The 22,545-nt window shown below is 41.1% G+C and overlaps 1 protein-coding gene across 1 annotated transcript in view; it reads right to left on the minus strand.

The window, feature by feature from the left end:
• The window catches only part of CWF19L2 (CWF19 like cell cycle control factor 2), a 90,535-nt gene extending 69,863 nt beyond the window's left edge, over window positions 1-20,672 (minus strand). Inside the window, exons 1-5 of the mRNA XM_055702431.1 lie at window positions 20,536-20,672; window positions 5,105-5,215; window positions 4,253-4,372; window positions 2,704-2,811; window positions 261-380 (exon numbers count right to left, since the gene is read on the minus strand). Coding sequence (XP_055558406.1) covers window positions 261-380; window positions 2,704-2,811; window positions 4,253-4,372; window positions 5,105-5,215; window positions 20,536-20,619 — 543 coding nt within the window. The 5' untranslated portion in view covers window positions 20,620-20,672. The remainder of the gene's footprint in view (window positions 1-260; window positions 381-2,703; window positions 2,812-4,252; window positions 4,373-5,104; window positions 5,216-20,535) is intronic.
• Between the last annotated feature and the right edge of the window lie 1,873 nt (window positions 20,673-22,545).

Below are 22,545 nucleotides of genomic sequence, written 5' to 3' on the forward strand. Positions count from 1 at the left end.
CTTCAGATATTACAGACCTCAGTAAATACAAAACTGGCTTTCTTCTTACCTAGAAGACGGTTTAAAGATTTCTTTAAGTCTGCTGTATGAACCCCTCCCATCTCAAACAGAACAAATAACTAACCAATTTAATTAAAATCACTATCATGCAACACACCAGGCATTAATTTCAAAACTATACTGACTTATGTATTTGAACCAATTCATTGGTTCATTCATTGCACAAAATTTAGTAACATGCAGCAAAAAGTTCCTCCTACCTGCTCAAGTTCTTGAGCTTTCTGTCGTTCCAATATTTTTTCTTTGTGCCTTTCACCTCTGACAGCCGCTACTGGTGTGGTTTTCAATGACATGAAGTCTAAATTCATCCATTCTTCTCTCTTTACAATAAACAAAAAGAATCAGTCTTCATACTGGCAACAAAAACATGGCCTCGGTACAAATCAAACCACTGCAACTACTGACAAATGTTACCTACGATAAACAGTATTGGTTTTACAAGCACATGGAATATTTTAATGAAAAGCAAATATGATTTTAAGAACCCAAATCTTTCAACTTTTTAATATTCACTTACACAAATTTTATAAATGTATTTCTGTTGTTTGAAATACATCTTCACAATGTATTTAAGACAATATGCAGGCCTGATAGAGTGTGGATGATTTGCTTAAATGAACACTGTTCAACTACACCAATCTCTTTTCACCTTGCTAATTCTGACTTCATTACCTCTTACAACTCTTTTAGCATGTACAAAATCTGCAATAGTAACTGAGCATAGCTAATACCTGAGATTCATCTAACTGCACTAACCGCATCCTCAAATTAAACAGTTACACAACTAAATTCTATGAACTGTACCCACAATAACAAGTAGAAAACTGCATTTACAAAACCTAAGCCAGACCAAGGATATCTTAAAAATGAGGACAACTCTCTAAAGAGAAGTAGCATATAAAAAGCCTAGATATACCTAATACCTTTATACACACAAAACCTGATGGCTCAAAAGAAAGCAGTTACAGACACATTATGAAGAACTATTCTAAGAAAACAAGTATTTGGAACACTTCTGTGGACAGTATAGGAACAAAAATGGCAGGATTACACCTATTTTGAAATACGTCCTTGCAGAAAATTCTTCCTATCTTCAGTAGGGTTCAAGTATGAGTTGTCAATCCAAATAGATGTTATATGTCACACTGTCTCTGTTATTTAAAAATTATATTAGACAACACACAAGAGTTTCCGAGGTGGAACGCAACATTCCACTTCTAAGATCACCTGTAAGAAAGAGAAGGAACTGAAAATAATCTATCTGTAAGTGTTTCAACAGTATCTATGCCCACATTAGCAAGCAACGTGGATCAGAAGTTGTGGTTGTGCATGGGACCTCTGGAGGTCATCTGGTCCAACCTCCCTGCTCAAGCCGGGTCACTTAGAGTCAGATGCCTAAAACCACATCCAGATGGCTTGTAAATATACGCAAGAATGGAGATTCCACAACCTTCCAGGTAACCCGTACCAGTGCTTGGCCACCCTTACAGTAAAACACTGTTTCCCAATGTTCAGACAGAAACTCTTCTGTTTCAGTTTGTGCCAATTGCCTCTGGTCCTGTCACAGCACCACTGAAAACAGTCTGACTCTCTTCTATACAGGCTTCAGATCTGTGGTTTGGGGATTAGTTTTTTGGGTTTTTTAAGTAAGCACTCTGGACTAGTCCAAAACTGGTCCCATGGAGCACCGTAGCTGCACTTTAAGAACGTATCTTCTAATTTAGTTTAATCCAAAAAGGAGATGCATTTACATGCTCCAAGACTTCTTCCTAATGTAAGCCAAATACAAAAAGTAGGGATGACCAGGAAATTCCTTTCAAAAGTACATTCTTTGTCCAAAAATAGACAAGCCCAGGGCATACATTATACAAGAAATGCTTGGAAAAAACTGGTTTTGCACTATAAATTACCAACATACATAAGAATTTGTATTTCATTACTTTATACTTTTCCAAGAAGGCAGATATGATTCAGAGATGGTTTTAGTTCTCGTAACAAGATGCACAAATTCAGAATGAGAAACGAGGCCTTTTTTTGAGTGGAATTAGACACTAAACTAAAAATCATCATTTTCACACAACTGAGGATGTCGTGATATGTGACTACATTTATGTTACTAAAATCACAGCAGTTCATTTCAGAATGACTCCATTTTCCAGAATAAACACTACTTACGGGGCACGGAATTCACCTAGGAAGATCTAAAGAGGCACTGATTCCATAAATATTGTTGCTGAACAGCTCTACATCTCTCTTCCTTCTATCAGTTTAAGCATTACAGAAGCAAAAATTCAACTGTAGAATAGCCACTGAAATTATGCAGAAAAAATAACGTCTAGTCAAAATCTTTAAGCTGACCTCTTCAAGAAAAGCAAACTAAATTGCTAGAAAGAGCCTCAAAACACAATTAAAGGAATTGGTGATAGGCAACTTTAAGTCTAGTACCTTGTTAAATACTAAGCAACTACTAGGTAGAGAAGTCTTCCGATGAATGAAATGTAACATCTACCTAGGTAAACAAAGGCATTTGTCTGTAAAATATGTTTTGTTCAACACACTGCAAGAGAGCTGTCAAGAAACCTAAGCACGTCTCACATTTGGTCATGCTGAATTTATTTCTGGAATAGTTATCAGACTACTCACCTGCAGTGAGGGTTCTTTCACAGCGTCTGATTGCTTGTTGACCTTCCAAGCCTTTTCTGTGTTATCTGACTGTGATGCATTTGACTCAACCCATTCAACTGAAGAATCCTAAAATAGAGTTTAACGTAAATAATAGTAAGACCTTAAACATTCTATTATGTGTTGATAAAATGCAATACTTACCAAGTATATTGATAATCAAATTTGATCTTGATTAGCATTACCATTATAATACTATTTATTACTTAAAAATACTGATAATAAAAATAGAATATTAATATTCCCATAGGAGACTGTCCCTTCATAATCAAAATATTCCACTATAGTGTTCACAGGCCCATCACATCACAGTGTATAACACTGATTCATACTGGCAGTTTATTAGCATAACACCGCTGAAATTAAAACTGTCAGAATAAAAACAAGCCCCTAACTGATTGTTTTTATGGCATTCCAAAATCAAATAATAAAAATACCCTAAACTCATTACTAGGTATGTTTAACATTAAAAAAGTAAAATCAGTAACACAGTAACAACATAAAGCACTATACATGCTATCTCCTCCTATTTTCATATCAAACTTCCTGCACTTGCAAACAGTATACCGAGATTTTACACTTGAAGCAAATAGGACCCCACTGAATACAGTTTCTTTGCTCTTTACATCAATTTGTCATGGGAATAACAGACTTTGGATTGAAGATATCAGCCAGGACTATGTTGTATTCTAAGTCTCACTGATGTAATCTGAGGTGTTTTGATGACTCCCATGGGAAATGCACGACAGTTGTGCCTTTGGTTACTTCCCACACTGAAAAATAGTTCACGTCTGATACCAGTCCCTGGAAAATAAATCTCATCAAACTGCATGTTCTTTCACTCAATAAAACAGACTCTGAAACAAATAAAAAAATTCTAATTAAAAACAAACCAAACCAGTGCCACCTGACTTGCACAAAAATGCTGGGAGGATGCTTTATACAATGTAGCCAGAAAGCAGCACCCAGATTTTTAATACAGTGTCCGTACTGTTTTGCCAGAGTGCCCCTCAATGTGAAGGCACCTGTTCACAGATTCAAATGCACAAGTTTGAGCCTTACTTCAGACCCCCATACAAATCCTCTGTTGTTGGGAGTTTCCATGGTTGAACATCCACAGCGATAGGCAGCAGTAACTCATGCTTAAAATCAAAGTCAAGTATGTGCAATTTTAGACACATCATTCTACCATATACTGACTACAGGGAAACTTAATTTTTCCATTCTGTCCTAGAATGAGGATTTTTTTCAACTTCTCTCTGCTGAAAAACTATAAATCCCTTAGTTCCCAATGAGTGAACGCAGTATTACAAAATTCACAAGCACTCCCATAACAGCATCTTTTAAATTGATTAAATACTCTGTATATGAAAAAGACAAACTTTGCCACAGATTTTTCACAACAGAAAATGGTAAGAGTCGTAATTTTACTAACCATATGTACCCACAGAGACTAAAATGGTGCAGTTTTAAAAATGTCCTTTAAAGCATTTTAAAGTTTCTTACTCACCGAAGAACTATCAAGTAAATCATCCTTCTTTTCAGATTTTTGTTTCTTACTCTTCTTCTTTTCTTTCTTAGCTTTTTTTGAATGCTTATCCTTTTTCTTTTTTTTCTGCACAGAATGTTCCTGCAAGTAAACATTCATAAATGAGATCCAGTAAACCAAATCACCCACATACACGAAAAACAATCACAACCTACTTACCAAACCACACTGAAAAAGGCAACACACACACAGCTGGGTAGAGTTACATTTTCTTCTACTACCCTCACTCTCTCTTCTGTTGCGGGGGGGGGGGGGGGGGGGGGGGGGGGGGCGGGCAGGGAGGACAAGACTCACACCCATAACCAATTTTTCTTCCCTCTCTCAATATTTTTTTCACTGGAACTAAGGCACTATAACTATACATAGACTATCCTCCACCCTACATTTATTTTGGTGAAATTATTTCTTTGGGAATCACTGCATCATCAATACAAAACTGTCCTTTGCCGGAATACCTGCACAGATTTCTACACTAAAAGGCTGTGATATTCAGAGGTTCCATTAAGGCTTCTCCTGTGAATGACCACAAAAGGGACTGCTACAAAGCCTTGGATTCCCCAGATTTCTTCCCACAGGACTATTCTTGTCTGGCAGTGCTTGCTCTTTTGCATTTGGTATCAACTAAAGCTGGAATCGAATGACAGAAAATTTTCTTTTTTTTGAGTAGAAGATTATTTCTACTTAGAAAAAGCTAATAAAGAATTCAGAAATCAGATGGTTTTTAAAGACAGTCTTAAAGCCCTCAAAGCCTTTTGTTCATATGAATATGCTGTAAAGCTAACAACACAGTTCAATGATTTAGAGTTCTGTCACCTTTTCCAATTGTTCCACGCGTTCATTCACATCAGCAAGCATCCACGTATCTTCACCTCGTAGATGCTTTAGCAGATTGCGCTTCTGCTCCTTTTCATAACTAAATTTGGCCTAAAATGAACAGAGAAGAAAATCAGGCAGAGTTCTGTAGCATGCACTTACAGATACACCTTTGTAAGCCACACAGACACAACCATATAAAATATTGAAGACTTCTCCTTTTAGAGGACTGCAATAAAAATCCTTTTGGATTACATGTTGAAGGGGAAATTTAGCTAAAACATATTATGCATCCTCCTTCCTCAAGCTACAGCTTTGCAGCTCCTCTAGCACTGATTTCATCCTGTCATCCTAAACAAAAGTGATACAAAGACATTCAACTTCCATTCTTCATTTCAAGAAGTCCTCTGTTCTTACAACCTTCACGAACTGTGTATTGTATGATATACTAGACTTCTGATTTTCCATTCCAAAAGATTTTCTGGGCAATTACTCCATTACAAAGCACTGATCATTTACTGCTTTGTTAATTTGAGTTAGCAAGCCTGTCCTTGTCCACATTCACCTTTGAAAATATCTCAGCCAGGTGTAAAGTTTGGAACTGCAGAAGTCCATACAAATGCTCCCAAGGAGTATACAAGTGTATAAAGATTAGCATTTTGGGCTGCAGAATATGCTTTCCTTTCTGGTTATGGAGATAAACTAGAAATACTTTTATTATTTCTGAAAAAGACAATCAACATTGCAGACAGTTTCAATGCCTGAAAAGGTTTTTTATAAACTACATCAAAAAAATAACCTTTTCAGCCTCTGAAGTTCCCTCTAACACTTTCAGCAGAAACATGACTTTCACAAACAAATTTACTTAAATATAATTGGTCATTAGAAAACTCTTTATCCCAAAGTGCACTATATCACTACACCTGATTAAAAAGGAGGAAAGTTATTTTATATTATTACAACCCTAATTGTGTGTGAGGTAAGTCTTGCAAGTCTGAGCTTGGTTTTGGTTTTTTGTTTGTGGGGTTATTTTTTAAATAACTGAAGTCAAAGCAAAAACTAAAAGTGGAGTTTGGTTTTCATCCTGAATCATCCAGTTTTACCAGAAAGTGTTTTCAATCATAAACCAAGAGACTGCAAACAAGTTTAGAAAAGACCACTATTAAAAAAAAAAACAAAAAAACAAAAAACAAAACAACCTCCCACAACTCTGGACATTAGAAAACCCATTGAGAACCTCTGTAACAAGTTCTAGATACAAGCCTGTGCACTGCACAAGGCAATAACCTCCCTACCACAGGCCAGTTTCTCTTTTTTGGTAAGTCAAGAAGGAAATCTGCAGCTTTTGTACTGATAGAAAACAAGGCCTGCAGGAGGATGACCAGTATTCTGTAAGGGTTCAAATGAACAGAAATACATGCTAAAAAATAAGATTTTTTTTTTTTATTAAAAAAAAAAGCTAACTCACAAGGCAGGAGTGCTGCTTTATTTTTGAACATTTTTGTTAGCAATATTGAAAGTGGCACAAAGAACAAAAACACACTACACATTGTGCCCAAACAAAGCACCCTTTTAAACCTTCATCATCTACTTTCTTAGAAGCCCCAGGTGATAAACTTTCTAATGCACTTAAATGCAAGTAAAGCAAGGCTGCTATCCTGACTTCTTAATTTTAAAAGAAGGGACTTGGCAAAACAAAACAAAACAAAGTTTACATCAGCTCAAATGAAGAGGCCAAGACTAGGACTTCCATCTCTAGAATGAAGCTGACAGCCTACAAGGGTGAATGCTACATCTTAAAATTCAAAAAGCAGGGATAAATAACGAATGAGTTAAGAGCATGCTGGTGACATTTATTTAAATATCAAAAGTTTTCCAGTTTTTAAATAAACAAAACAATAAAAGGATAAGCAGTGCTATAATCCAGTGAGAGTGAAATAGCTATTAAGCGTAACATAGGGTCACCAAAACCACCCGGGACTCAAAAAAATGCAGGTATGTTTCCTGCTACCTCTCCATGACCCAGAGAGCTCACTGGCTAACCCCGGCCATCCTAAGGCATCTGTCCATCGGGGACAACACCCTTGAAAGCTCATGAAGAAATCACCGACTGGTATTTTCTGTTCTGGTCCATACAGATGATGATGGCCCTTCTGTCTTAAAAATGTATTCATCTGACTGAAATAAAGTAACCAAGCATGCCACATTGGACAAGTGAAGGGTAATAACCTCAGCTATCCGACTCACAAAACATCGACAAGCCACACATACACAAAACATAAGCTTATAACTGGATAGAAATGAAACAGGACGTTGAATATAGTTCTAGACGGGAAAACCACAACAAAAACAGACTGCAACCCTGTTTCCCCCACAAGTAAACATGAAATATTTGCCAAGACTTAGACTGGGAAAAGGACAAGCTTTCTGTACACTCCATTTCACTTTTGCTTGATAAAGACCTGCAGTGGAGTCAACAGTTCCATTCCACCCCTTTAGCAGCTCTTGGGCATATAAATCTATAAACATCTCAAAGGCCAATCAAGATCAGCTTGTCCACATGCTTTCATTTAATATGCTCTTTGCCTGTCTAAGAAGATTTAGCCTCTTATCCTTCTCTATAATAACAGGTATATTTTAAATAAAATTATTTTCTTCATATTACCAAAGTTACAAATATATGTTGCATAAAATGAAGTTAACATAAATACAGTACAAATGGAGCTTTCATACTTCTTATTAGAAATATCTATTACCTAAGAATAAACAGAAAAAAAACTACAGGCAAGTATTTAGGTAATTGGGATACATGATCCTAATAAAAGACATGCATTGTTGTTTTGCCTGAAATATACAAATACATAGTCCAAACACAGAATGACTAGAAATCATCATCAAACTGCAGACTGTCTCCTGAATACTAAATGAAATGGGATTAGGCAAGATAGATCTGCAGTGGCAATACCACCAGAGTTAAAAACAAACACACAAACACAAAAGCACCAGGTGAAAGTTTGTTTCTTCTTAGGCAAAGATATAAAATATAAAAGATTCTTAACCATATCTGTATGTAAAATAAAAAGAAAGCTGCCTAGAGATTTAGAAGGATGAAAGGAGTTGTATTTAACATGAGACTAGAAAGTTAGCAGTGATACCCTCTGATCCTTTCTATCTCTTAAAAACTATCCAGCTTCCTCTACCATCAAATTACAATATTCATTTTTTATTGTTGATGAATACTTTCCCCTCAGTCACACACACAATTATTTCAAATACGAGGGGAGGAGGAAAATCTGTCTACACTACTTTATCAGCTCTTCAAACCTCATTTTTCTATTCCACTTGTCTTTTATAATGACACAGGGCTTCCTAGCATTTTATAAAATGTAGAAAAGGAAGAAAGGCCAGTTAAGTCCCCTGTCAGACCAATTGTTCTATGCTGTGAAGGCCAGCTCTAATATCTTCACATTTCTCATCCCACAGGAATTCAAGCATTTCATTCACATTAAGATTCATTAATACTTCATGATACCACAAAAATATCCAACAATTTATCCCTTCCCTTTTACAAAAGAATACTTAACAGTAGGTACATTTTTGGTCACCATTGCAATATTTTTAATTTCTTCTTCATAAATCTAGGATGTTACATTTCTGAAACACCTCAACTTCAAAGTAACGCATTAATTATGCAAATGGCTGTGCATGCTACACAGGAACACAGAGGACCATTAAAAGCAATAACCTGTCAGTAAGGGCAAACATCGTGCTATGTTACATCACCCTAATGAAGTTATTCATAGTCTCTTTTGCAGCAAGCACGAGATGAAGTATAAACATACAATGGTTTGGGTTAGAAGGCACCTGAAAGATCATCTAGTTCCAACACCCCTGCCACTGGCAGGGACACCTTTCATCAGACCAGGTTGCTCAAAGCTCCATCCAACCTGGCCTGTTGGCCTACTGATCAAGGCTCTGAAAGGTCTATAAGGCTGGTAAGGTGCTATAAAAACAGTAATTACTGTACAGCACTATGTTAGCAATGTTTGCCAAGGTGAACAGAGCCACACTTGTGGTAGTATTAACCGCAAGCGGGCCAAAGGGTCTTGGATTTCACAGCCCCCATCTGAATGAGGAAGGAAATCAATTTCAGGGAAAGCTTTCTGATTTTCATTAGGTGGGTCATTAAGGCCAGCCTGCATGGTTGCTGACAACAGTATCTGCTAGATGAATAATAAAACTTGCTCCAAACAGCCTGTAATACACTGCAAACACAAACACCAAAAGCTGTAAAAATTACACCACGCCACCCCAGAAAGAAGCAGAAAAAGTCAAAGTCACTGCCAAGGTCTAGGTCACACAATAAATGGAGATTGTTAAATGACAATCCCTCAAAGATATCCAGAAGGGTGGAGGGATGTCACCTAGGGAGGAAAACTTAAAACACTCCCACCCCAGCTCACAGAAACCCTGACCCACACTGTTTCCTGATCCTAATTTTACCATTTCAGCTCTCACCAAGGCTGAGAAAATTTTCCATGCTCCTACAGAGACCTACAGACACCACTTCAATTTCCCATCTTTAACTGTGGTCAACCTCTAGTTCTTCAGATGATAATCACCACCATTCGATAGCCAATTTCCTGGATGTAATTCGTAAGCATGTGGAGGAAAAGAAGGTTACCAGGAGCAGTCAGCACGGATTCACCAAGGGGAAATCATGCCTGACCAACCTGATAGCCTTCGGTGACAAAATGACTGGCTGGGTACATGAGAGAGAAGAGCGGTGGATGTTGTCTACCTTTACTTCAGCAAGGCTCTTGACACTGCCTCCCATAACGTCCTCACAGGTAAGTTCAGGAAGCGTGGGTTAGTGAGGTAGATTGAGAACTGGCCGAATGGCAGAGCTCAGAGAGTCTTGCTGGAGGCCTGTAGCCAGCGGTGTTCCCCAGGGGTCAGTGCTGGCTCCAGTCCTGTTCAACTCATTAATCAATGACCTGGATGAAGGGACAGTGCACCCCCAGCAAAGCTGCTGATGATGCAGAACTGGGAGGAGTGGCTGATGCACCAGAAGGCTGCGCTGCCATTCAGCGAGACCTGGACAGGCTGGAGAGCTGGGCAGAGAGGGACCTCATGGAGTTCAACAAAGGCAAGTGTAGGGTCCTGCACCCTGGGGGGAACAACCCCATGTACCAGGATAGGCTGGGGCTGACCTGCTGGAGGGCAGCTCTGCAGAGAAGGACCCTGGGAGTTCTGGTGGGCAGCAAGTTGCCCATGAGCCAGCAGTGTGCCCTGGTGGCCAAGGTGGCCAATGGGACCCTGGGGTGTATTAGGAGGAAGATGGCCAGCAGGTCGAGTGTATACTTGAGCATACACCGTTTAATGAACGGATCCTCTTGCAAAAGTGTCTTCCCCCTCTACTCTGCCCTGGTGAGGCTGCATCTGGAGTGCTGTGTCTGGTTCTGGGCTCCCCAGTTCAAGAGAGACAGGGAACTACTGGAGAGGGTCCAGCAAAGGACTATGAAGATGATGAGGGGACTGGAGCATCTCCCTTATGGGGCAAGGCTGAGAGCTGGACCTGGTTAGCCCAGAAGACTGAGAAGGATCTTATCAATGCATATAAATACCTTCAGGGTGAGTGTCAGGAGGATGGGGCCAGACATTTTTCAGTGGTGCCCAGCGACAGGACAAGGGGCAACAGGCACAAACTGCAACAAAAAAGTTCCACCTGAACATGAAAAAGAGCTTCTTCACCTTGAAGGTGACGGAGCCCTGGAACAGGCTGCACGGACAGGTTGTGGAGTCTCTCCTTCTCTAGAGATATTCAAAATCTGTCTAGATGCAATCCCATGCAACTTGCTCTAGGTGAACCTGCTTTAGCAGGTAGTTGGACTAGGTGATGTCCAGAGGTCTCTTTCAACCCTGACCGTTCTGTGATTCTCCATCCAAAACAAGAAAAATTCCCTTTTTCTCCAACAATCAGAAGAAACTACAGCACAACACCAGATCAATACAGTGTGACAAAAATACCCAACACTGAGTAACAACTAAGCTGCTCTAATGGCTACCTGCCACTGAAGAGCAGGGCTCCGTTCCATTCTCTCCACACTCCCCCTCACGTGTTCCCACCACCTTCCCTGCACAGGCCTGTCCCTGCAGTCCGGCCTCAGGGGAAGTCAAGGACCATCCTGACACAAAATGAATCCCACCACCAGCAGGGTCTAGCTTCCTGCAGATCAAATTTCCAAGCTACTCCTCTGGCAACACCATCAAGGCTACCAGTTTAAACACAAGGAAAGAGGGAAAAAATGTGCACTTTGGGAAAGAAGTGTGTAAAAAACTCCTTTCAGCAACAGAGTAACAGCTTTCTGTTAGACAAGTTCAAAAGATCTAACACCTAGCCCAGTCCTTCAGACATCAACATACTAGACCCAAAATCCGAGTAATGAGCTTTTCTTTCTAATTTGAGGACCAACTCCCATCCTATCATAGAAACCACAGAAATCATTTACCAGTTCTGATATTCGGCTATCAGAAGGGTTACTGTGGACTGTATTACCCTCACAGCTTCCATCACCCCGAAGCTCAGGGCCAGAGAGCCCTGCTTACATGACTGCTTAACTTCAATTCTTGCAGTTCTGATGCTTTTATACCAATTCTCTACCTGAAAAACACACCCATTTTTGTGAACGCTTAGACTATTTTTCTACCCTCAATATTCTGATCATTGTTACATCCACAAAGCTTTCCTGAGGAGGTCAGCAGTTGAAACACAAGAAAGGGCTTAGCTTCCACCCCAACTTGCCAAATCACAACAGAGTGCTGCCTGTACCTCCACCTCCCCCAGACACAGCCATACCAGCTGGAAATGTCATCACTTTTTGTCATTTTCACTTGCCAAAAGGCATAGAAGACAGGTCATGAAATTACCATCACTTAAATCGTTTAAGCTTCTTGTGATCAATAATCATTACAGAACAGTCAGACATGAAATTTAAAGAGCAGACTGTAGGAGATGTCAATCTTCATTCAGAAACACCTGGGAGATAGTAACTGTTTCTGCTGGTACAGCTGCAGACAACACAAACAGATGCACTACAGTAGCTACTACTGCTAGGAAAGTGCAGGCAGATACTTCATGTTAATGTAGGACCTCTCCACTCCTGTGGCAGAGCAAGCTCTGAAGGAAGGACTTACAGAATATAACAATGAAGACATCTGTCTTCATCACTCGCCTTCCGCAATGGCCTGTCTCTTAAACCAAAGATGTTGCTTGCAAAAATGCATACAAAGGTGCTTTGTCAAGTCTGAAAACCTTTTGTGAAAAGGCAGCACTCATTTCTCAGGGCTGTTAATCTCCTAATATTACTAAGAGATTTAAGTGAGTATAGTAACACTGACAAGCTTATTTCCTTCAACAGGGAGAGTCAGGGATATAACACTTCATAAAGGATTTAGAAGGGAAAGAACAAAAGGAGATGCTTAGCATTAGAGCACAGAAGTAACTTGCAACAAATAAAAGCTCTATAACCCCTAACAGTGATACGTTTTGCTATTAATTTCTGTCTAAGGAGAAATTTCTGTAATTTTCCACTGAAAACTAAAGTGTGAAATACTGCCAAAGCATTCCATCACCTCAGCAAATACTAGTCACTGCATCAACCCAATGGTTAGGCTTTTATGAGGAAATATCTGATCATACTTCACCAGGACAACCTGCTGATTTCACAGCTTGTTTAGAGCTCAAATACAGTGAACTCAGTGACATTGTTGCACATTGGGTTTTTTTTTTTTACATTTTAGGTCCTCTTTTCAAACAAAATAATTCAAAACATGTAAAACAAATACAAAGGTAGAAGTCTAAATCAAAAGCATCAGACAAGATGTTTCCAAAAATAATGCCTTGCACATATCAAATCAACTTTTTCAGAAACCTAAACAAGTAAAACTAAACACAATTTGTTGTTTGTGCAATGAACTTGTTTCAAGGCATCATTTTATTTACATTGCTTAAAGAATATACCTTGTTTGACATATTTATCAACACTCAAGTTTGTTTGTTTTTTTAATCAATATGTGCAGCTATCAAGAGAAACTTGTAATCTACCAGTAATCCTTAAAGAAAAGACAGGATTTTCTGCACAAGGAATGGTCAAATCACATCACCCTCAGAGACTGAAGAGTGTAAGGCTCAAAGTCCATGAAAAAAAAATAAGTAACAGAAGAGCAACCCTGAAGTGCATGTCATAGCACAGACACAAGAATAATTCAACACTTAATAATTCCTAGTTTTTATCCAAAAAAAAAAAGCATTCACGTCTATATGAAAACTGCACATCCCTGGACTTAATCAAAACTCCTATCAGATTATTTTCTTGTTCTTAACTTGCGAACTAAAACAGTACTGTCATGAACTATCACACTCATCAAAACAAGACGCTATTTCTGGAGCTTAATAACAATTTGCATGTCAACACTTAATTATTTGATTACTGATCATTATCATAAACATTACCAGCTGCTGGCTTTTACCAATGCAGTTGGGAGGACAGACAACACAAATAAAAGAACACGTTTCCAAAATTTAAAAGAGAAATCTCTATTGATGAGCTGGCTGCTATTTTGGTTCTTCAAAAGAAGTATACATACATAACCAGCAAAACCCATGAAACAGTAAATAAATTTTTAAAAAAATAAATCAACAAGAAGCAACTTCTTCTGTTCAGCTTGTTTTACAAATAAAAGGTATTAAAGAAATTATTTCTATAACTGTTTCAAAGTCTACTATATATTTAATCTCTTGATTACTGTGGATATGGAATCTGCAAGAGTGAGCCAATCCCAGATTCTTCTACTAAGCCCAGTTGAGAAGCAGTACTTCTGAAGAGATAGTGAAGGTTCTCTCAGACTCCTTAATGTCCTACCAAGAACTAAAGAGCTCCCTGTTATCTTAGCCTCAGCTACATAATCGACAGAAGATGGACTAATAATTTTCAATATTTCATATCTAAAAGCTCCTTAAGGTGAGTTGGCTGAACATCTCATCTTTCCAGAAAGAGAATTACTGAAGCACAGTCATTTCTCCAAACTTCTCGGATTATCAGAAGTGAAGACCTATGCAGCTTCCCAATTGTCTTTCCCAAAGCAAAAAGCAGGAGCTTCCAAGATTGCAACCACCAAATAACTGTCTTGACTACATTCGCCACACATGAAAGTCCCTGTGCACCTTTTTGTCTTTGCAAGCAAGACAGTCAAAATGCACTGAGATAAATCCTTGCAGTAGTTTTCTCCCAATTCTGTTCCATCACTATAGCAGCAGATAGTCTAACCATAATCAAAGTAACCTAAGTAAAGCAGAGAAAGTCAGTACACTTAAGACATTAATCTGTTCTCACTTACTGATACTATCAATAATATACATACCTTAATGAACAGACTAACATCTGTAGGAGTTCATAAACTTCAGAAATCATTATTTTCTTCAAATGAGGACTGGTTTTCCTTCCTCAGTAAGAAGCAAAGAAGCAATAAATCCCTACCAACTGATTTGCCATTTGCAACTTTTTTCCTGCATAAAACTTAAGGCAGAATATCCCCAAGGGGAGGTTAGGTTTTTTTCATTTGTCCGTTTTCTACTTCTTTTTCTGAACAGACAGAAGAAAAGAAAGATTTTCATGCCTGCTCATGACAAAACCTGTTTTTAACTTAATTCAAAAGAGAGTTTATTAAGAAAAGTTCAAAACATAAAAACCAAAACCGGAGTAGCTAAGTACAGACTGTCGCTAGATGTGTGACACAATGGGGACAACATCAATTACTTAAGCTAAATATAGAAGATTTAACCTCTCTATCAAATGCTGTTTTAAATGGTACTATGTTACCATTTTTTTCCATCTCCAGCCTTTGCAAGTCACAGTGTCTCTCAACTTCAACAATGAGACAAATGTTATTCTGTCAGCAAAAAGGTGGCAGTAAGTCAGTTTCATCTCTGAAAAGCAGACAGCAGAGTTCTGACATGGCAACTACAATACCCTCATGATTCCATGTTACAAAACGTTAAAATGATTTTGCACAGAAATAACCAAGTGGCTATACAAGAAGTCTTTCAAATGTCGCCCTTTGACATATTTTAATATTAGGTTATTTGGTCCATAAATGGAAAGAGGAAACATGCAACAAGGTTTGGGTTTGTTTTGTTTTGTGGGGTTTTTTTAAATTTCATTCCTAAATTTCTCTATTAGGCAAAACAGGGATAAAGGAAACTCTATAGCCTTCTTTGTCCCACATCAACTTGAATAGAATGTAATGCTTATTATACACTTTTGCTAACACATTCTAAAACTCTGGTACAAAAAGGGGGCTGGGAGGGAAACTACCAACCTTCAACATGTCCTCTCCTTACTTCAAATTTTAATTCTTACTGCACAGAAAAGAAACAGTTCAAGGACATCATATGATGATGAACAAGGCAGCTCCACAAGCAACAGCAATGAAAACCATCTGATCATTAATATATGTTTCAGTGCTAATCAACGCACCCAAGAGAATCCCTGAAAGTCATGGAGTCTCTTAGCTTTAGGTTACTCAGAAGTGGAACGATAACACCGTGGAAAAATAACACAGGCTAGAATGTGCACTTTCAGTAAGAGGCTGAAAATTCATATTGCAAAAGTTTCTCAAAGGCTCTATAGGGACCAAGCACCTCAAATGGTTAAATCCTGTAGAAAACCATGTTACTGTCTCAAGATCCCTTTCTACATGCCACAAAAAAAAAGGACTTATAAAACCATGGTGCTTAGTATTTCACAAATTATACTCCATCCAGCTTCCCTGTATTGAATTTCTCAGCACTCAGATCTGAGAATCTAAGCTAGTATCCCAACTGAAAAATGTCCAGTAATGTCCAGGGAAGCTGACAAGAGTGGATATAGTGTTAAGCCTAAAGTGAGGTATCCCCAAAATATTCCTGTATCCTCCTGCAATTTGAGGCTCAGCAGCTTTTTAATCAATAACTTTCAACATATATTTTTGCTTTTAGACTATTCTTGTCTGGGCAGAAGTGTCAGTATTTGCAACACACTACACAAGAGGCCCTACAAGTTCTCCGTGCAAAAAATCATCGGCATTCTTTTGTCTGCTCTGAGCTGGCTACCTGCAAATCCCTTAATATGACCTAGTTTTTCCACTGAAAGAAACAGCAGATAGCAATTCTCTATTCCCTTCTCCATATCACTTATGATTTTACAGAACTCCCTCAAATTAACTTCTTCCAGTCTATTTTTTTTCCCATCTCAAAAACTTTATATTCTCTTTGGACAGTCTGTACCAAGATCACCTCTGACATCTTTCTTCCCACCTTCTCCAAGGCTGTTCAGTTCTCCTTGAGACAATGGGACCAGGAGCGCATACACTACTTGGTATTACGCAGAAATCAGTAACATGTCTGTGTAACCATTTCCTTTGTACACTGTTCCTTTCCCAATAATTTCTAACATTTGACTAGCTTTTATCTGAGGAACTACATAGCACCTTCATAGAGCTATTTATTCCCCAGCTGTTAATCTTGAGTGGTTGAAGTCAACCCTGAGCCCACTGTTGTACACAGAAAATTAGGGTTGCCTTCCTCCAGAAAACTAGGGTTGTGCACTTGGTTTTATTTAGTAACACACAGAAGTTGTAAGTATGTTTTTAAGACTGCCATCTAGGAGTAATCTGTATTCGCAGCATTTTAAAAACATTCTGAACAATACAATGATTGTCAGTTTCTTGTTCAAATCAAAGAAAAATCAAAAAATTCAAGACAGATCCTATATACATACCTTGCAATACAGCACATCCTACTGATAAGAAAACATACCAGATTTGTTTCACTCTAAAACCTCCAAACCAGTTCTCCTAACATTCTTCCACAAGGCTGATGAACAGCAGCTAAACCTAGGAACTACAAAGCTACATTACATCAAAGACCTCTTGAGACACATCCTAACAATAAGTGGAGCCCCTATGCTCAGGATACCATGCTGTCTAGTACTAACCCAAACCGTGCCAAAATCAACCTTCATCCCTCTTCTCTGCACATCCTCTGTATGAATAAGTGCTCTCATCCCCAACTTCAACATTTTCTCTATGAAAGTAGCTTTGGCTCACTGCTGTAGCATTTCTTCAACACTACTGCAACCAAACCTTTCTCAGCTTTACTGCGTCCTTGAACTGAGGCTTGCCTAAACACGATGAGAGGTTAAATACAAGTTCATTGCCTTTTTCCACAGATTGCAGCATACTTAGTACCACAATCCAGTTACTACAAAAACATCACAAAAGTGTTTAATGCTACATATCTCATGTCAAATTAACAGTATTTTGGAGATACTAACAAAAAAAAGTAAAAAATATCCACAGGTATTTGGAAAGAGGAAGTTATACAAAATTTTTAAAAACATCCTCACAGAACACTGCTATAGAATCATAGAATTTGGATTCGAAAAGACCTTTGCGATCATCAAATCCAACTGCTAACCCAGGACTGCCAAGTCCACCACTAAACTATGTCCCTAAGCACTGCATCTACACATCTTTTAAACACCTCTAGGGATGATGATTCCACCACCTCCTTGGGCAGCTTGTTCCAATGTTTGACCATCCTTTCCGTAAAGAAATTTTTCCTAATACCCAATTTACAGCTCCCCTGGCACAGCTTGAGGCCATCTCCTCTCATCCTATCGCTTGTTACCTGGGAGAAGAGATCAACTCCCACCTGCCTATGACCTCCTTTCAGGTAGCTGTAAAGAGTAGTAAGATCCCCCCGGAGTCTCCTCTTCTCCAGACTAAACAAACCCAGCTCCTTCAGCTGCTCCTCATAAGGCTTGTGCTCCAGACCCTGCGTCAGCTTCATTGCCCTTCTCTGAACACATTCCAGCACCTCAATGTCCCCCTTGACATGAGGAGCCCAAAACTGAACACAGGATTTGAGGTGAAATTTATGTTTTATTTCATGTTAAACTGTTGATGCAAATAAAAGCAAATAAGAGGAAGATGATGATTAAATAAACTACTGCAATAATGCCTGACACTAAAAAGCTTTCACAGAAAGTAACCGCTTTTCACTGATTTTACTCAGGCTGGCAGCCTGTCACAGATGGGTGCCCCAGGATCAACACTGGATCCCACACTGCTCAGCATCTTCATAAATGACATGGATGATGAGACTGAAAGTATCCTCACCAAGTTTGCTGATGACACCAACCGGGTGGTGAGGTAGACACATTAGACAGGCAAGACATCTCACACAGACACCTGGAGAGGCTGGAAGAGCAGGCTAGAATTGTATGAAATTTAATAAAATAAGTGCAAGGTCCTACACCTGGGACAACATAACCCAAGAGCCTAGTACAGGTTCAGATCTGTGCAGCTGGGGAGCAGCCTTGCTGAAAGGGAGCCAGGGGTGCTGGTGGATAACAAGCGGCACAGCGGTCAGCAGTGCGCTGCTGCAGCAACCAAGGCAAATCCAACCCTGGGCTGCATCCGCAGCGTCATCGCTAGCAGACAGAGACGTGAACATCCCACTCAGCACTTGTCAAGCCACACTCATCAAGCCTTGCATCCAGTGCCAGCCCCCACTATTCAAGAAAGATGCAGACAGACTGGCAAGTGTCCAAAGGAGAGCCATGAAGATGATCAAGGGGCTGGAGACCCTGCTCTAGGATGAAAGGCTGAAATTTGGTCTTCTTCCCCTGGAGAAGAGACATCTAAGGGAGGACCTCATCACAGTATTTCAGTATTTAAAGGGCACCTATAAAGAGGATGGAGGCTCTCTCTTTACAAGGAGTGGGCCACATGGAGAGGACACAAGGTGGAATCCTCATCACTGCAGATTTTCAAGATGCAATTAAACAGGGCACTAGATTATCTCATCTAGGCTCCCATTCCCGTAAAGGATTGGACCAGGTGATCCTTCAAGGTCCTTCCAAGCAGGGCTGTTCTATGATTCAAAGAGAGTGGCACTGCCCCAAATAGTTTGCTGTACAAGGGGCACCAACTGTGAAGAAAAGGTAAAGTAGGATAATGGTGTCCTACATAAGTTTCACTTCCAGGTAAATGTATTTTCTGAACATCCAAGAGGTTGAATTAAGCAAAGAAGCACTCTTAAACGTATCATATGGAAGTTCAAATAGAGCAAAAGCCATCTTAAGAACAACAGCAAACCTTTGCAGGATAGTATGATTCACTGTTATCAAGCTGAAGGAATTTCCCACCAACCGCTTGAAAAAAAGGGGGAAGCAGACAGTGCAGAGGATCACCCCACCTTATCAAGTCACTGAAGGGAACTTCTATTGCCCAGAAAAGGTTCCACAACTGTGCAAGGGAGACACCCACACAATACATTACCTGAAATCCTCTTTCTGTCTTCCTACTTTGCCTTGAGACAAGAAATCGCTACCGTGTAAGCCTCAGCTATTCAGGCTGTTTTCCTACTACTTTTATCTTTGCCCAGCAAGATTTCGTTGCTGCTTATTTTGGCCTTCCCTGTCTCAAAAGCCCATCATCACAGCCTCATACTTTTTCCATGTCTACCCAGTCTTCCTCCTACATTTTTCTTTCCATACAGTTATCCCCCACTTCACTTTTAAACTTCAAAACAAGTCATGTCATCTAACTGATGTACCATTTACTACCCTATTATTCACTCCACATAAAAGTCACAACAAGAATCAGCAGCTTACTGCACAAGTACCAAATATGGCTGATAGGCTGATTTTAAGTACAGTGCATCAGGATTACCACACATCTCCAAGTCGCAACAACTCTACCAAAGCATCTGTGAGTGGGAGCCTCCTAATTCTTGGCTAACACTACAGCAACATATAAACAAGTAACTAACATCCTGGTTCCATGAAAACAGGCTGTCCCACTGCTGCTCAAGTTATTACTACTTCATGACCAGAGTGTTCTAATGGAGGAATACTGACTCTAGGAAAGACAAGCCAGGAAGACAAGGAGGAAGTGTTGCCTTTTATGTCTCATCTAAGGAAAGGCTGTGAGCTGGGATGGTTTAGCCCAAAGAAAAGAAGGCTGAGGAGTGGGGGTGGTGTCTTATTAAGGTATATAAATATCTGAAGAGAGAGTGTAAAGAAGACAAACTCTGGCTCTTTCCAAAGGTGGAAGCACAGAAACACGTAATAAGCAAAATACGAGCGCATCAATACCACTACAAGTGGCAAAACTCAGGTGGCTGTCACTCAAAACTATGTTCCCAGAAGGGGCTCCCCCCGGAGCGTCCCCCTCCTCCAGCTGCCACTGTCAGGGAGAGGCCTGCGGGCAGGAGGCCGCGGCCAGGGCCGCCCTCAGGAGCGCCCCAGCACCCGGTCTGGAGGAGGGACGGAGCTACGTGGTCCCCACGGAAAGGCCGGGCCGGGCCGGGCCGGGCCCCCCACCTGCGCCAGCAGAACCTCCCGCTGCCGCTGCCGCTGCTCCTTGCGCGCCGCCAAGCTCCGTTCGCTCTCAAACCCGGACGCCATCGCCGGTCCCCGCCGGAAACCAACTGCCGCGCAGCAGCCCCGCCGTACGGCGAGGCCGTGACGCTGTCGTAAACGGCGTCCCAGGCAACGGCGAGCGGGGCGGGGCTAGGCGAAGCGAGGCGGGGCGGGGCGAGGCGAGGCGGGGCGGGGCTAGGCGAAGCGAGGCGAGGCGGGGCGGGGCGAGGCGGGGCGGGGCGGGGCGGGGCGAGGCGAGGCGGGGCGGGGCGAGGCGGGGCGGGGCGGGGCGAGGCGAGGCGGGGCGAGGCGAGGCGAGGCGAGGGGACACAGAGTCCTCCGCGCAGGGCCGCGGCCCCGGGGCGAGGCAGAGCCCGCCTCCCGCGCACGGAGCGGGGCCCACCAGCCCGTCTGCTCCCGCGGGCGTCCGGCCGCAGCGCTCCCGCTCTCACGACAGTTCCCCCGACACCTCTCACAGCGCCAGAACCCCAGCCAGCGTGCGGAGGGCTTCCCGCCGCCGCCCCGGCCGGCGTCGCGCCAAACACCCCGCCGTGGCACAAGCACTTAGCGGATGCCTGTGCTGCGTGGCTGACAGCACCGCCGAGTCCTGGGAGGGGGACGCTGGCCTCCATGCTCGCCATCCCGCCAGGCCAAAATCACCTCGTGCGAGCCCTGAACTGGGATCACCTCATGTGAACCCTCAACTGGGATCACCTTGTGCGAGCCCTCAACTGGAATCACCTCGTGCAAGCGCCGGGCCGCCCTGTTAACAAGAAGTCAGGAATGGAAGCGCAGCCAAACCAATGCTGACATGCCCCAGTGCCACACAGCACCCAGTGCTCGGTGTTGCCACCACCCACCTGCAGATGGGTCTCTCGGCTGCTTTCGGCCCCGTTTGCAGCTGGTTCTGTGCATCCCTGCTAGCCCGTGGCTTCTGGAACAGCAGGGTGTTATCTGCTCAGGATGAGCCTGGGTGGGAGACTGTAGAGGAATTATAGAGGACTGTATGAAAAGTTTATTTGTAACAGGTTGTGATGACTGTTAAATACCTGAGGCATAAAATGTTAAGAAGAAAAAAAGACAAGTTCAGGGACAAGTTGTCTGGACTGTATGAAAAGTTTATTTGTAAAAAGGTTGTGATGATTGTTAAAAATATAAAGTATGAAATGTTTAAAAAAAAAAAAAAAGGAGGATTTGTAGTGGAATGAAGCTGGGTTTATTAGCATTGATAATATACAGCTGTGGGCTGGCTTCAGGGGCGGTGGGTTGGCCGATGTAGATAAGGTACAGCTGTGGCTGGTTCTGTTAAGGGGTTGAGAGCAGCCCAGGAAGAAGCAGAGAGAAGAAAGAACGTGTGTCCTGGATGAGGAGAGACTAGGAGAAGGCAGCAGAGGGACTGGCATGAAGAGTATGTTGGTGTGAGACAGTAAAAGGCCTTGTTGCAGCCAGCTAGTTTGAAGAGTGCTGAGACAGGAGATGGGAAATTAAAAAGCATGCACATTCAGGCACTTAAAAGCTGTACTTGACCACCAGTGTGTGGCAGGGCTACTATACCTCCAGTGAAGCAAATATTTATCGGAGACATAATTTATTTGGGATGAGATCAGAGCATTATTAATTTGTCTGACACCAAATGTGTTCACAGTTGGCGAGTAATAACATTATTTAGGTAAAGGTCTGAGCGAAGCAGTTGGGTAATTTGTTAGCTATTTGCATGGGACAGTATGTTTCCAAAGTGATAATGGTAATTTAATCATCATCTCCATGGTGGCATTAAACGTGTAAATTGCATTTTTATCTTTGTTCAATATATGCTATGACAAAAAACATCTTGGGGAAAAAACTGTTGTAGATCAGCACTAGGTAGAGAATGAAAACTGGTAGAGTTCCACAGGCACAGTTTGGAAAAGCAGCGCGTGAACACCCATTGGGGAGCCATTTACAAAGCAAGCGTGGATACAAAAGATGTTC

The sequence above is a fragment of the Falco cherrug genome, chromosome 2 (genome assembly GCF_023634085.1).
Source record: "Falco cherrug isolate bFalChe1 chromosome 2, bFalChe1.pri, whole genome shotgun sequence".
NCBI classification, from domain to species: domain Eukaryota; kingdom Metazoa; phylum Chordata; class Aves; order Falconiformes; family Falconidae; genus Falco; species Falco cherrug.